This window comes from Odontesthes bonariensis, chromosome 9, assembly GCF_027942865.1.
Source record: "Odontesthes bonariensis isolate fOdoBon6 chromosome 9, fOdoBon6.hap1, whole genome shotgun sequence".
NCBI lineage: Eukaryota > Metazoa > Chordata > Actinopteri > Atheriniformes > Atherinopsidae > Odontesthes > Odontesthes bonariensis.
Genome location: NC_134514.1, coordinates 7,062,052 through 7,078,472, shown reverse-complemented (window position 1 = coordinate 7,078,472; position 16,421 = coordinate 7,062,052). Strand labels below are relative to the sequence as shown.

The window sequence follows — 16,421 nt, the reverse complement described above, 5'->3', positions numbered from 1 at the left end:
CCCTCTGCTCTGTGTGGGCTGTAAATCAGAGGAGATTGAAGTGAAGGTTGATTCCTTTAATAACACTAATGAAACATCTTTATATACTCTAGACATTTACTTTAGTGCTCTTTATCATGACTAATGAGACATACACATTACAACAGCTCTGTGTTCAATTGAAAATTGAAACACAAGCTATAACTTTACGTTGATAAGTTCTCATGTAAAAATGTTTCACACACGCACTATCCTTCTAAAACCAATTTATTTTTTTTTCCAATGTCAGTTTATCTTTCCATGTCCATTAAACAAAGCAATAGAAGCTTAAACCGAGCACAGTAGAAAACTGTTTGCCCTATACAATTAGCAACTTGACCCTGGGCCAGCGTCAGCCTCGGGCAGAATACAAGAAAATTATTTACAACCCTCTAGTGGTTGGGAGGAAAACTTCACAAAATGACATTTTCGGGTCCATTTTTGTCTGGCTCTAAAGCACGACAACAATTTTCTGTGAACGGCTGTGCACATGCGGTGCTCAGACAGATGTCTGTTGTTACGATGGTGGATTGTAAAGAACTGCAGGGGGAGACAAAGTGTGAACAAATAGCCAAATAGTCTAGCGATGCTTTAAGGACTGTCTGCCCAGGGAAGAGGGACAGTCTCAAACGGCACTCGTAGTTCGAGAAGGAGCTTTGTGATAAATCTGACATGGTATGCAGCTACCTCCTCAGGAAAAAACTGCTTTTCCAAATGCTTTTTGTGCTGTGTGCCACAGACATACTTCAGTGTATTTTTCGGGGGAAACGGCAAACACAGCCTGGTAATACAGCCGGTTTGCGGCTGGGCTGCTGGCGGCATTGCTCGTGGCCTTTCCCCTGTGGCGTGAACTGCAAATGAGAATAGGACAGGGAGAAAACACATTAGAAAAATACACTTATGTGCCCTCATATTTGCGGTGCCTCACAGATAAATGGCTGGAACTGCAGTTTTCATTTGTTTAGTAGTAAATTTCCAGAAATCCATTTCTACTATAGTTTAATCTTTGGATAAAACATGAAGGCTTATAAATCTGATTTCATCCTGCAGTATCACTAACAGAACATGTCACATCTGCCATTTTATCAACCAACCAGTGTTGATGACTGATTTTGATATGTCTTATAAAACAGGAGATGTACAATATGAACATGTTAAAAAAGTGAAAAAGGCAATTTTAGAAGAGGGGAACTTTAACATAGCAAGTGACCCTAATTAATTTCTATAGCCAAAACAAAATTTTTGTTGATTTGGCACCTATTGGGTGCAGTGGTGTAGTCTACCTTTTTGAGGTGGGTATACTGTATAGTTGGCCAGTCATTGGCCCGTGGTACCAAACTAGGGGTCGGGACTCGGGACCCCTCGGAACCAATAGTAGCCCCTTAATGCACGCCGTACCTCCAGTGGCGCGCTGTAATAGTCATTGAAAAGTAATAAGTACCATAGTACTACAATACTATGACATAACACAGTTAAGATGAAAAGCCCTCTAAAAACTATGACAAAAAATAGGCCAATGTAAAGTTTCATTTTTAAGCATTTTCATCTATGACAATCAAAAATGTTACTATCAAGTACAGCAAGTCAAGCCCAAACAAAATGAAATGAACTGATTTTTAAATGTAGGCCTATAGAAATATAGCCTGTATTGTAAACTCATCACATGCACTAAAGGTTTTTGCATCTGACATTATATCGCAGTAACAGTGTAGTAGATAATGTAATTACCATTGCCTAAGTACAGATACATCTCCCCATCCATGCATACCATGGAGATAGTATGGTTCTGGCTAGTAAATAAAGTTTAGTTTATGATAGATAAATTACTTAATCCAGACAGCCAATGTACATATCATCATGTAGACCATATGGCGATTAGGAGTTATTCCCAAAGAAGAATCCCAGATAAACAAACGTCTAGAATTTTAAACTAAGTAAGCAAACGTGGATCAGAGTAGCTAGCTTGCTAGTATTGAGAGAAGAACGAAAGCTAGATACAGCATGACTAGCCTGTGTTATTGCCGTGTTATGTCCACAAATTAAACAACCTAGAAGGGTAACTTGGTAGCAATACTAGTCTCATAAAAAGAGTGAATTATGTTTTTGACTCAACTTAACTTATTTTCGGAAACGTCAGGTCGGGCAACCTTATTACAAAAGTTCCTAAGGTCTTGCTGTCCCTTGCCCCTGGCCATGATCCTCGTCGTCCCCAACTAAAAACCTGGAACGCTGCTGCTTTGTTTAACCTGGCAGCTCGCGGTCGGCTACCTAGCGAAATTCACTGGCATGTTTTCATCACGCATTGAGGCTTTTCAAATAATAATGATCATAATAATAATATATTGTAACGACCCAGAATTAAGGTAAAAGCACACGGACTGGCTTGTTTCCTCCTCTCCCTGTCAATCACTGGACCGCAGGTCATGTCACTCAGGTGTGGGCTGGTGATTGGGGGAGAGGAGTGGGCGTGGGCCAGTCTGTGTGCAGGTCTGGTGTTCTCCTGGGGCTGGTTGCGGAGCAGGACTGAGAGTCACCCGTGTTCTGCGATTGTACTGCTTGTAATAACTTAATAGCCTAAAGAGCCGTTCGGCAACCGCCGGTCTCAGAGCCTCCGTGAAGTCATTATAATATGTTCACGAAAGTTAGACAACGTGTTAATAAATCACTACCATACCTGTCAACAGCCATGGAAAAGTGTGCCCTGGAAATGCAAACTCTCGGGTTGAGATGATGAGATGATAATTCCATAATCCGATCAGAATGGTGAGAACATGGAGAACATATTGTAGGCTATCAGCCCATTCCAGATGTACAATGACTTTTCGTAGAAGCCTCGACTTTACAAAGTCCTTTCCTTAGCCACTAAGCACCTACGTACGCACCCCATGATAGATTTTTGTTTTGGCTGACATCGAGACATAAAAAACGCGTCTGATTGGTTGGAGATTGACTGACTGCCGCAATTTCCGAATGAATGCAATTCTGAAGTGTTGTCGTTGTATTGTTAAATTATAACAAGGCTTCCATGAAAAGTGGTAGTTGATGAAACGTGGCTGTGCTATTCTAAATATTGAAAAACGAATTTTAGGTGGGTATACTGAGCATTTTAGGTGGGTATACGGAAATCCCCCCAATAAAGAGGTGGGTATACGCCGTATACCTGCGTTCAACGTAGACTACACCACTGATTGGGTGCTCATTTTGAATCCTGCTGCTTCTTGGTGATCTCAAGAAGCTGCATTTCGACCAGAGGAATCCTTCCTATGAGGGTGGGGGGGTAGGAGGGTAATTTGACCGAAATCAGCCATCGTAAGTGAGTACTTATGAGATTACCCAGAACCTTCAGGCTGGGAGTTCTTTTGTGACTGGCCATTTGGTCGAGTTTCTGATTAGTCGAGTGTTTATTTTTTTTTCTTCTTTTTTAAGTAATTTCACATTTAATATCCACCGTTGCTCATAAAATCTGTTCATTTCAATACTTGTCACTGTTGCAAGCATGACAGTAAACAGAAATGACAGCTTAAATTATAGAGGAGACAGCATGGCCTTTGAACTGAAAAGTTGAAAGAGCTGTATAAGTACAAAGAGAGAGTGCAAATCTGGAAAAGAAAGAGATGAATCAACTTAATTGATGGATTTACCAATTTAATCTGAACGTTACACTTCAGTGGAATTGCAAAAGACCCAATAATCAAATAGTTCTTTAGCTTGTTGAAAAAAAGGTCAGTGCTTGTACTAGCATTTTTTTTCTCGTCCTTCTTCCTAAATCATGAAAAAGAATGTATGTGTAACTTTCATCCTCTATTTTGCAAGATTTAGCATCAAAGTATGCGCTGTACTATCAAAATGACTGCTAAGCTAGGGATGTGCATGACTGACCAAGTGATAAAAAGTTTTTTGCCTCAGTTGGCACTTGATTTCGTTTTTTTTTTTTTTTTTTTTTCCTTGTCCTGTCCAGCATTATGGCAGCAGAATTGTAATCTGAATACCGTTTATGCTAAACACATTTGCTATGCCAAGGGAAGCGTTATGAATGTAAAGCTCCCCTTGACGCCCATCAACTCCTCATTTTTATTTATTTATTTTTGTTACAATATTTAACATGATATGATAATAGTGCCGAACCGGACCGGGGGACAGAGAGAGAGGGAAAGCGAAGAAGAGAAAAAAAAGAACAGAAACATGAAGAGACAAACATAAAAAACAATGAAAAATCCGACAACCAGCCGCCACACCTGTAAAAACAAAACTGAAGACGATTCACGGCTTTTGTGGGGAATCCAACCTTAGAAGCACCAGGAGCACCTGGAAGCAGACAAGCAGAGAACAAACACACAAACAAAAAAACAAAAAAACACAAGCAGCAGCAATCTCATATAATACACAGGTGACCTAGGACAGTACAACAACTGCTTAGTGAGCATGCTACTGGGCTAATGAATGTGTGTGAGTGTGAGTGCATGAACATGCAATACACATAGATGGTCCCACATAATAACCATGCTTAAATATCAGTGTATAGTGTCACAATCCCCCCCCCCCCCAGCAATCAGAAGCAGGCCGAGAGGGCCCCCAGACCCAGGCCACCAACAGCCCCCAAGGAGCACAGAACCCGGGAAGCCCACCATAGGGACAACCATGCATCCCCAGAAGACAGCAGAGGAAGCTCCAGGACAGAGCCCCCACAAGCATCGGGCAGAGCCCCCCCGGCGACCAGAGGCGGCAGCCTACCAGCCCCGCCAGGCCCCCGCCACCCAGACATGGGCCGCGCGCCGGAACCGGCCCCCGCAAGCCCGAGCGCCACCAAAACCCCCCGGCAGGGGCCCCGCCCAACACCCGAGAGGGCCAGGCGCCCCAGACAGCCAACCGCAGTGGGCCAGCGCCCCGGGAGTCAAGACGTGCCCACAGGTGGGTGAGGCCGCGAGCAGCGGGGAGAAGCAATGCCCCCCCCCCCATCAGGGACAGCACAAGCAGGCCAAAGGACAGCAGGACCCAGACCCAGACCCAGTCACCCCATAAATCATATAAGAGAAAAAAATAAAATAAATAATAATAATAATAATAATAATAATAATAATAATAATAATAATAATAAATAAATACATACATAAAAAAAAAAAAAAACACATCCACAAACACTCGCACAGCACATGCATCCATCCCCCACCTCCGCTGGAGTGTGGCGTAACGGGCACATCCGGGGGCCAGCAGCCCCCCAGCCACCACAGACCCCGAACCAGCAGGACAACTCCTCCTCCTGGCCCCCCCGCCCCAGGCAGCAACCAGGCAACAGGGGTGCGGGAAGACCCCTCCCCTCCCCCCTCTGGCTCTTTGATATTTTCTAATAGTGAGCATTTAAAATTGAGGGGCAAGCAACCTTGTGGAACTGGGAGCGTGGCCCTCCGGGCAGCCTACATACCCAAAGAGCCCCGCCCACCAGATACCACTCAGTGCTATCGCCCCCCAAAACCTAATGTGTGTGTGTGTGCGTGTGTGTGTGTCTCATGATTAGTAATGTCTAAGGTGTAATTAAAACAAGGGTGGGGGGCTGCAGAGTGCAGCAAAGGGGACCACCTACGTGGACCCATCCGCTGCCCCCCACAGAACTTGATTTCATTTTAAAAACATAAAACATATGTTGGGCTGCACAGTGGTGTGAAAGTTAACACCATCGCCTAACAGCAAGAGGATTCCTGGTTCAAATCCCAACTGGGGCCTTTCTGTGTGGAGTTTGCATGTTCTCCCTGTGTGGGTATGCGTGGGTTCTCTCCAGGTACTCCCACAACCTAAAACCAGGCATGTCAGGTTAATTGGTGTCTCTAAATTTACCCTAGGAGTGAGTGTGGCTGGTTGTTTGTTTCGTTCGTCTCTGTGTGGCCCTGTGATGGACTGGCTACCTGTCCAGGGTGTACCCTGCCTCATGCCCAATGACAGCTGGGATAGGCTTCAACCTACAAGCCCATTTTGCACTCGTCAAAAGAGTCAACCCTGATGTATGGTTTGACAACATATGTTTGGTCTGAGATGCTATGCAGAAATACGCTCCACTTACTAATGGTGTAGCCCACCCAACACCCCGATGTATGCTAGAAATACAGAAATATTTTGTAATGCTTGTGTGGCTATTATTCTGATTCCGAAAATGACACAGAAACAATTGACCGGCATAAAACTGCTCAATTAATGCAATGTGTGATTACATTATTATAACAATTTGAATGTTGGCTTGCGAGTTAATAGGGCTAATTATGCTAGCGATGCTAATGTTAGCCACACTGTGCATGCCAGTGTAACAGGGTTTACAATTTGATATTTTAATCAACAGAGTTAAAGTTAAATCAAATTTAGATTTCTGTTAAACGGACTACGATAACTATAAGTTATATCAGTAAGTCCGTCAGTTCAACACAGCAATAAAAAACAGAACCACAGAACCAGAACTGTTCGAAGGGTAGGCTGCTGCTACTAAAATGTCCAAATGTGCTTCTGATGTGCACAAACTCAAAATTGTTAAAGTTCTCAGTTGTAATACACCTAGCACTTCCTGGCAGCTATGTCATTTATGTCACAAATTATCAGCAGCTTGAAGATATTTTAGAATTGGAAACGGCAGCCGAAGTAAAGCAGACTTTTTGCTTTGCTAAGTTATTATAAGTAAGAAAAAAATGGCTCAAGTATTTAATTTAAACTAACAGCTGGAGAACAAATGGTTTTCCATCCCACACTATAGAAGTTATAGAAAACTTCATGATACATTTCAAGTTCTTACTTTGTAGATTCTTTTTGATAACTGTATGTTGTCAGCTGGTGGTAAAACACATTATCCTCTGAGATTCACATCAATCACAGAGTCTTACTGGAGGTGCAATAGTTTCTAAAATAGCAGCTCACCATCTCCTATCAGTTTAACTGTGCATTGGACAGATGTAAAATTTACTCTCCAGTGACTGTTACAACAAGCAAAGCTGTTCTGTGGATCACATGCCAGCCAAACTATATTTGGTGAATTCTTCAAAGGCACAGCATTTGACTGTAACTAATTTCTATGATAGAAATGTTAGATTAGTTTGTACTTCAACTAGTGCTTCATTTCTGCAGATATCCTAGTACTTATACCATTTATCTATACCTTAGACAAAACAGCACAGATCTCTGCAAAACATGCGTCAAGTGTGTCAACTAAACAGAGAAGCTGCTTGTGGATTACAACAGAAAATTACCACAGAAATGGGCCGCTGATTTAATTTACCATCTGGGGGCTGATGTCGAAGACCTTCAAACCAACATGATTCCTGGATTTTGTAGATAACCAGAACTGCAACAATTCATCAGTTATTACAGTGGCAGCAAATGTAATCATTGATTATTTGTAGGTCCATGCTACGATGCACAGCACATGCTTTGTCCCTGGAGTAGACCACACGAAACTGGTGATAAACAGAAAACTGGAGAAATGGGCAGAGGCTTGATTTGTTACAGCGGAGAAAGATGGCAAGGCAAAGGCTATGAACACAGGAAATTTCTGTATGTTTTCTGTCAAGGTGTTTTCACGCATGCACTGAAGTCTTGAAATGTTCTAGAGATGTTCTAGAGGTGTTCTAGAGGTGTTCCAGTGCTGTGGCATGTGCAAATGCAAATTTCTTCCAACAGTCAACCTTGACTCCTTGCAGAGATTTCCACCCAGCCTCCTAGTAAAGTCTCCAGAACATCAGCAGGGTGAGACGATGTGCAAAAGTAACACATTTAATGTGCATGTTGACTAGAGTTCTTTCTATTCTCCTTACCGCTTTCCACTTGCTATTGTCCATAGCTCTGACACATGCTGTGTTAATATCTACACAACAATGGTCATCAAGGAGTCTCACCTCCTTTTTTTGACCAGTTAGAGATAAAACCATTGTCCAGGCATTTCCAAAGTGTGCTTTTTACATTATACTTCCAGTTTTGACAGCGCGTCTATTCCAGAAAGTCTCCCACTGTGAATTATTGTTGCGATCAACAACTGCGAGAATGGACTGGACCAAACCGTCTGCACATTCTCCTGAAGATCTTTGGTGTTCATGAGCTTTACTTTAGTTGAAAAGGCTCCAATAAAGATTTTTTGAAGATTTTTAATGCTAATTTTAGCTATTGCAAGCTTTTATCAGGCACCTGTCACAAATCAGTGAGGAAAAGAGACGGGAGGTATTTCTCTTTGCTTTCTCTTTGTAGTTTTTATTACATTTAATTGTTGTTTGTGTTATCAAATTGATCTTTGGTTTCGCAGGTTTTTTTAATTTCATGCCAATAGTCCTAGACGGTTTGGTTAGAATTTCCCCACAAGAAAAACTTGAGCATAATCTATCAAAATCCTCATATAATTTGTTTGTTTTATTTACGTGAATTTCCCTGTGCTGGCATTTTTCTTCAATAATGACAAAATAAAACAACAAGGCAATTATAGAGTTGTTTTAAAGAGCACTTTACAAGGAGAGTTACTTAACGTAAAAAATAGAAATGAAAGAAATGTCGATGTTTTCTCTTCATCTAATAAATTGTTTATGTGACAAAAGAAAAACAGAATACTTGGAGATTGAGTTTTTATCTTTCTTTGTTTTTGTATCCTTAGAAAACAAGAAAACAATCTGAACCATTTACTCAAAAATAATGTAAAGGGAATGAGAAACCTCTTTTCCCTAGATGGATTTTGGGTTTTAATGTATGTGTTAGGTTTCTGCTAATGGTCTCACACAGCTGTAGCAAGTTATATGCTTAGGAGGTCACAGTGTTGTAAAGGACTATGACAACCATTTCCAAACTAAGAGTTATACTGTGAGACAACAGAACTTTGAGCAAAAAAATGGGAACTAACTAACTTTCAGCTGGTTAACACGGAGAAGCAGCATTTAGCTGTTAAGCTGCAAACAAGTGGAACAAACTGCCAGTGGAGATTAAACTTTCACCAAATGGAGACATTTTTAAATCCAGGTTAAAGACATTTCTTTTCTCATGTGTCTATACATTAAACCTGTATGATATCTTTTAACTTATCTGTACTGTTGCTTGTTTTAAAATTAATTAAAATGAAAAGAATGACTCTTTATATTCTTTTATGTATTTTTAATGCTTCTTCCACTCCCTGCTGCCATGCTTTTATTTTATGTAAAGCACTTTGAATCGTTTTGTACATGAAATGTGCTATACAAATAAATTTGATTTGATAAATCATTTCCAAAACTTAATTTACAGAGAAGTTTACATGTGACAAACAGACAGCAAAAATTATATATATTACAAGGAAGAAACAACTATGTTAATCTTCTTATTCTATCTATTTCTTTTTGCTTCTCTTACTTTTTATTTATATACAGCACACAGCCTTATTGTTTAGCCATTCTTCTTTTTTAAACCATGTTGTAGTGGTGCATTTAGCATTGCAGGTCAGCACATGAGGTGAGGCTAAGAGAAGGAAGCATAAATGATGAATGTGCAGTGACTGCTATAGGTTCTGAACATCCCTCTGTCAACTCTTAGAGCTGTCTGTGCTACTGTATTTATGATCTAAGTGGCGCAGACTACTTGGATGAAGATGGGAGACGGTGGCAATGGGATGTGATAGAAGGAGTGAAAAAAACCGGGTTCAAATTAAATGCATCCTTTTCTCAGATGAATGGAATGAAACACCACGTATTTCATGGAGACGAATCACGCTGAAATGGAATAATAAGGTCAGCTCAACCCCCTTCATAATGTTGGCCTACAAAAACAGCAAAGTAGCATCGGCATAGTCTCCAAATGGAGTTTAATCCATATGTATAGGTGCAGTATACATTATTATCTCCTAAAAATATTACAATAAATTATTATTGTGGCCCTGAAGATTATATATAAGAATTTTTTTTTTTTGCTAGTCTCAGATTTATCTTTTGTGGGCGCTGCACACATTTATAACTATTATAGTGTAAATTATTTACATAAGCAAAATATGAATCTTAATCAGAGGTGACTCATTTCAAATGAAAAGCAAACTTGAAAATCCACCTTAGAAACTGCTTGTAAAATGGTATGCACTACATATATATGTGTTATAAGAATTTATAGCAGGTAATAGGATAAATCATCTGTTGATCTCCATCTATCATCAGCTAAATTTAACCAGTTTAATCCCTTCAGGTGGATCCTGACAGAAAATTGGAGCCATCGTTCTAGACAGGTTTCCAGAATGACAGCTTTTGTGTTTTGGACAAAAATTGACAGCTTGGAGCTCGAAGACAGTGTTTCAGCATATCTCCTGGGACTCCAACTGCCTTGTGAGCCAAATAAATGAATAAATAAATAAATAAATTCTCTATACAGGTTTTTTTTTTATAGGTTTGAAAAATGATCGACAGCATATGTGGAGTCAATAAGAAATAGAAAATATCTTTGTCACTTGAAAATCGACTCCTGCTGTTGTCAGTGGATCTGCGTGGAAGGGAGAATCTGGTGGGGATAAGTGTGCCTCCTGAAGAGTCTCGCTTGGAGGTGAAAAGAAGTTTAACCAGTTTCTAAAATTCAGTGCTGAAGGTGCATTAAGATTCAACTAAACATAGGTTTAATTGAATGAATATCAGTTGTTAAGCATAAGATAAATACAATGTTCAGTGTCCTGAATGCATAGGTGTAATATAAAATCTCTTACCCTGCAATCACAGACCATACTGCCAGTCACAAGCTATTCACACTGTACATTTGAAGCATACATATGTCACTTCAATGGCTTTGTTATCGATGTGAATGTCAGTCGCAGTTTGACTGATTCCATGATGCATGTTTGATTTTTCTCAACTCAAGACGTTCTGAGAATTTAAGAGCTGTGTAGGCTGCATATAATTAGAGAGCATGTGGAGAACCCAGAAAGGGAGAGTAGAGTGTAACTCACTGTATAATTTTAAATGATCTGTGAAGTGGGAGCTGTCGTGTCATGCCTAACTCTCCTGTGGGCCAGATCTTTAGGTGTGAACATCTTTATGATTATGAGACACGACACTAGATGCAGTGATTTAGATGAACAGCTACGGGGATCTACAGCGTGCTTCCAGATGTATGTCAGAAGCAGAGGTACATCCTCCCACCGACTGATTTTTCTCTCACTGTTGTAGGCGCAGCTTTAATGAAGGAGCTGACTTGCTAACATTCTCGCAGAAGGGACCCTCTTCAACAAGGATGGGGTCACCATGGAAACCATTTCTTCTCCTGTCTGTCATCAGTGGCCTTTCAGGTAAGAAATTCAAAATGCTGTGCAAGAGATATAAGTAATAAATCATTTCAGTGGATATTTTAAGCACCATTGCAAGAAAATGTGTAATATGCATTGACATTTAGTGTAATTACATGACAGTTATAAGCTGGGCTCAGTGGGTGGTATTGTCCTTTCCATGGATAGAGTGCAGGGACAACCTGTCACACTTGGAGAGGAGGAATCCATATCACAGAATTCTTAGTTTTGCTTTGACTGAAAGGAAGCGAGGATGTCATGGTTGGTTTAGTATTGCAGTTCTATTTTGTTATTCTCAATCCTAAGTATTGTCTTCACAAAATTGAACTCGTACGTTTATTGTTTGCCAAATATTATTTGAGAATGACTATTTTCTACCTACCTAAGAAAGAGAAAACAGAACTCACTTAGAAGAAAAAGTACCTTTCAATCATCTTTTCAGATTTTGTGGTCAATAAAACCTTTAACTCCATTTTTAGAGTTATCTGGTATCATATCTTTGCTAGTGTGATGAGAAATGAGCGCATCATTTTAAGCTCAAATGTCTCTCTTGTTCAAGTCTGGAGTTTGCTGGTTAACCCTTTAATCACCTGCTTTACCTTGTAAGTAGAGCTAATTTCTCAGGTACAGCATATACTATATAATACACAATGTAAAGCAACAATGAAACAATAAAGTAATATCTCTTATTAAAAAAACACTTTATTATTTTTGCCCTATGGAAATTTAAACATAAGAACACTAAGAAATATTTTCCCATTGCTTTTTTTTATCTCGGTGAGGACATCGCATGTTAATGGATTCTGCCCTTTTGATGGCTCTTTCAACCCACAAGTAGGGGGGTCAAACTTTTTAAGGGAGTTAAACAAACAGCTCTGACCTCACTCGTCTGCTTGTTAAACTATACTATTAGATGGCAACAAATGTTTCTTAACTTTTAAAGCTTTGTCTGTAAGGACTGTTGGATTTGAAGTAAATTGTGGTTATTTTTAGTGGAGAGAACCTGGATAATGCTTTACATGAGCAAACTGATGCTTATGCAATGTAGAAACTCGTTATTCCTTTTGCATTTGCTGAAACAGATTCCATTTGATGAACAAGTCGTAAAAAACATCAGAAGCAGAAGCTGTTTTTTGTTATTTTTTGTTTCTAATGAATAGATTACCTGATTGGAAATGCTCCAACTGCTGCTGCTCCATCATTAGTAACGCTGATGATTCTGTCAGTTACGTCGTTGTTGTTCAGAGAACTGTCTCTACTCTGCTTTGTGTTTTAATTGTTTTTTAATTATGAAAACATAAAACTTTCATGTCTCGAAGTCAAATAAGTTCATGTTATTTATAACAACTATTAAGAAAATATTGCGATGGTCTATGAAATATAACTTAAAACAGAATTGAATGATTTGCAGATCATTTCAATCAGTATTTTATTCACAAAAGAATAGAGCAGACATCAAATATTGAGAGTGGAGCCTTTTAGTATTGTATTGAAAAATATCATTATCTTGAACACATCTCAAGACAAACGGCTTCACAGCTGAAAGATCAATTCACATAGATTAAAATTGAATGAGTTCATGTTCACCATCTGAAATTCTAAACTTTTCAGAATCTCAAAATATACCAGTTTACATTTATTTCTTACTTTATATGGCCTTCATAAGTGCTATGGAGTAGAGGATCCACAGCCATCTGAGCAGAAAACATAGACATATCTCAATTTATCTGTTACTAACCGTCCTAATAACTCAAAATCAATTTGCTTAGCCTACTTATTTGGTCATTTTCACACACCGATGAAATAGGGCTGGACAATGAGACAATTCAAGTTTTATTATAGTGATAATACTTTTTGCAATGTTGCCCAGCCCTATGATGAATGCATTATTGGCCAGCAGAGACCCAGTGGCAAATGCTTCAGTCACACATTTGATATCACTCAACACAAGGTAACTTTAGTAGGTGTAAAAACAGCTATTTGAAGAAGAACCAGCAACAACATGTGGAAGGCATAAAAGAAAGTAAGGAAACAGACCAGCAGCTGTGAGACTGATTATACCCCCAAGTCTAGTGTGAGAGCACAATAGCAGATAAAATCAGACTTAGTGAAGTGGCAGTGCTGGACTCAAATGATGACAGAGTTGATGAACACGCAGCTGTCTGCGCCAAGGCAAAAACTAAAGTCCAACTTACATTACAGGTGCTCTCCTCCGGCTTTCTGCTGTGTAAAGTTATCGATTACATCCTTCAGATTTAGCTGGCAGGCCTCGTTCTTTTTGTGCCTATTTACAGGTGTGTTCTGTAATCTCCTTTTGCTGTGGTTGGTCACAGTTTGTCAATTTCTGTTGGACTGTCTGCTATGTGGATGTTGCTGCACAGCTCTGCAAATCTACTTTTTAACTACACATATCTGTACTAAATATATTGCAGTTGCATTAATATGTGGTATTTATGCCTGTGACTGGTGTAGGAATCATTGTGTGGTTTGTAGCTTCTGCTGAAACATGCACCTGGAGGATGCGTGTAGGTACAATTCATAATGACAAGCTCACTGTCGACAAGAACGTTGCTCAATGCCACAAGGACAGGCTGCATTCACTTCACGTTTGTCAGTTTAAAACTGCTTTATTCCATTCAAAATTCATGGAAAACATGGACGTCGCTCTTGAATGCACTCATTTTTACATGCTGATGCACAAAATTGTTTGCCACTGTGTGGCATCCCCTCTTTTTTAAAGGAAAGTTCACAAACATCTGGAAACTGCAGGAGACCTTTGGGGGAAAAACATCTCATCTTTGTCTGATTCAGGATTCCAACTGCTCAACAGTTCTGACTGCTTTGTGGGGTTTTTTGTGTTTCATGCCTCATATGGTCTGAACAACAAGCAGTTGAGCCTGGACTTCTCCTCTCTGAAGTCGTACTGTTGTCATAGATGCTGTCCCTGAAAAAGAAATCATCTAGACAGGAGCATATGTTGCTTTAAAACCTGCATACACCTTTCAGTATTGATGGTGCCTTTCAAGATGTGTAACTTGCCAATTCCATAGGCTCTAATGCACTGCCATCCCATCAAAGATGCTGGGTTTTTCTGTGCTTAGCACAGCTGGATGGATCCTCTCCTCTCCAGTCTGCAGGATGTGGTGAGCATGATTTCGAAAATGAATTTCATATTTCGATTCTTCTGACCTCAGAACAGTTTTATACTTTGCATCAATCCATTTTGAATGAGCATGTGCCCTGAGAAGATGGCAGCATTCCATATGGCTTCCTCCCATCCCACGATAGAGCTTTAACCTTCATTTATATATGTTTATGCAGACAATGAATTTTGGAAGTGTTCCTGAGCCATTGATTTCCATTGTAGAATCATGTCTGTTTTTAATGCTGCACTGCTTGTGGCACTGAAAATCAAGGGCATTATATGTTGATTTTCGGCTTGGTCTCCTGTGCACAGAGATGTCTCCAGATCCTCTGAATTTTCTGATGATATTATGTATTGTGGATGGTGGAATTTTCAAAGCAATTTTGAATTATTCTGAAATTGTTCCACAGTTTGCAGACAGTGTTTTTGCAGATTGCTGAACCTCTTCCCATCTTTACTCGCTTCTAAAGTCTTTTTAAGCCGAGTCATGTTACTGCCCGGGTGTCAGTTCACCTACTTAGTAGCAACATGTTTCTCAAGTTGTTTCATTTTAGAATCACCTAATTTCCAAGCAATTTGTTTCCCTGTCTCAACTTCTTGAATGTTGCCATCAATTTCAAGATGAGCTAATAAATTTCATGAAACACTAAAATGCCTCAATTTAAACACTTGACGTGTTTTTTTTGTTCTTTTGTGAAGAAGAAATTTTAGTTTATCATTTTTTTCTAAAGCGCAGCTTTTGATATTTTATTGTAACAATTCAGGTTGTTAATTCAATAAACTTAAGACAAAGCAACAAGTAAACATAACAATAAACTGGATTGAATTCTATTATTCAAGGGAAGGAGCAGTATAACAGATAGAGATAACCAGTTGTATGATGTCTGTCATTGGAAATGCAAAACCAATAAGTCATTATAGTATCCTGTGGGGCCGGATGATAAGCACTCTCAGTAATTATTACAAGAATACTCTCAAAATAACAAAGACAAACCAAGTAATGAGTCATTTATGACACATTTCTATTTGGGTCAGCCTTCATCCTCACAGTCAGCCTGTAAAGCTTCAGCAGCACAAATATGTTGCAGACAAATTGCGATACAACAAGGAAAGCAAGCAGAAACTCTCTGAAAAAGAAAATATGAGCAGTCCAATGGGAGCAAATAATCACAAAGAGCTGTTTTACCATTTGAAACTGACAATCTTCATAGCAGGGTAAACAGCAGAGTGGTATCTGGAGCAAGATAAGCTCACAACCTTTGTAGACAGAGACGAGACACATACCTTTTCCAACTCCTGAGAAGAAGTGAATGTTACTATTTTAAAACACAGCAACCTTTTCTAACATTTAAAAACTTTAACCTCCCACCAAGTGTACAAAGAGTCAAAAGTCTTGGCTCGAAAACTGCTAGCACTTCCGTTAGCAGGAGCTAGCTAAATCATAAAGTCACTTTAAAACACCACAGCAGGCCTTTGCATTTATTTATAAAAGCATATGGAGAGATGCTGTAGTTGAATCATGAACAATTTAAACTACCGTCTGCAAAGTGTAATGAGTGCCTCCCCAGGGATAATGTTAGATATTCATGTGTGCGTGGGAATGTGTGAAAAAAGAGTAAAGCTAAATAAATCAACTGCATGCTTATAACTGCTACTGTGTAGCAGGCAAGGCGCCAGGAATTCAGTTTTAGATGGGCCAGACCAATTGTGGGTGGGCCTTAAATAATAATAAAAAAAAAAAAATCAAATCACTGTTTAACCTAATAAAAAATGACTGGCAAATATATTGTCATATTATCTGTGATAGATAATAAGAGGGATTTTAATAGCTTGCTCTTTAAATATTTTTGATACATTGTGAAAAGTGTCGGTGCGGACGGACCTATCCGCGATCGCTCTCCTTGGTTCTGAGCAAAACGAGCTCTTTGGAATCTCCATTACACACCTAACATGGCTTTAGCGCATCTCAGACCTGAGGCCTATAGTAAAAATGGTCAGGAATATTTCCCTAAAAAATATTTC

At 39.5% G+C, this 16,421-nt stretch overlaps 1 protein-coding gene across 5 annotated transcripts in view; it reads left to right on the top strand.

The window, feature by feature from the left end:
- cntn5 (contactin 5) overlaps positions 1-16,421 on the top strand; it is a 119,955-nt gene that overhangs the window by 30,837 nt on the left and 72,697 nt on the right. For all 5 annotated transcript variants that reach the window (XM_075472901.1, XM_075472906.1, XM_075472902.1 and 2 more), the window contains exon 2: positions 11,139-11,257. In XM_075472901.1, coding sequence (XP_075329016.1) covers positions 11,203-11,257 — 55 coding nt within the window. In that variant the 5' untranslated portion in view covers positions 11,139-11,202. The remainder of the gene's footprint in view (positions 1-11,138; positions 11,258-16,421) is intronic.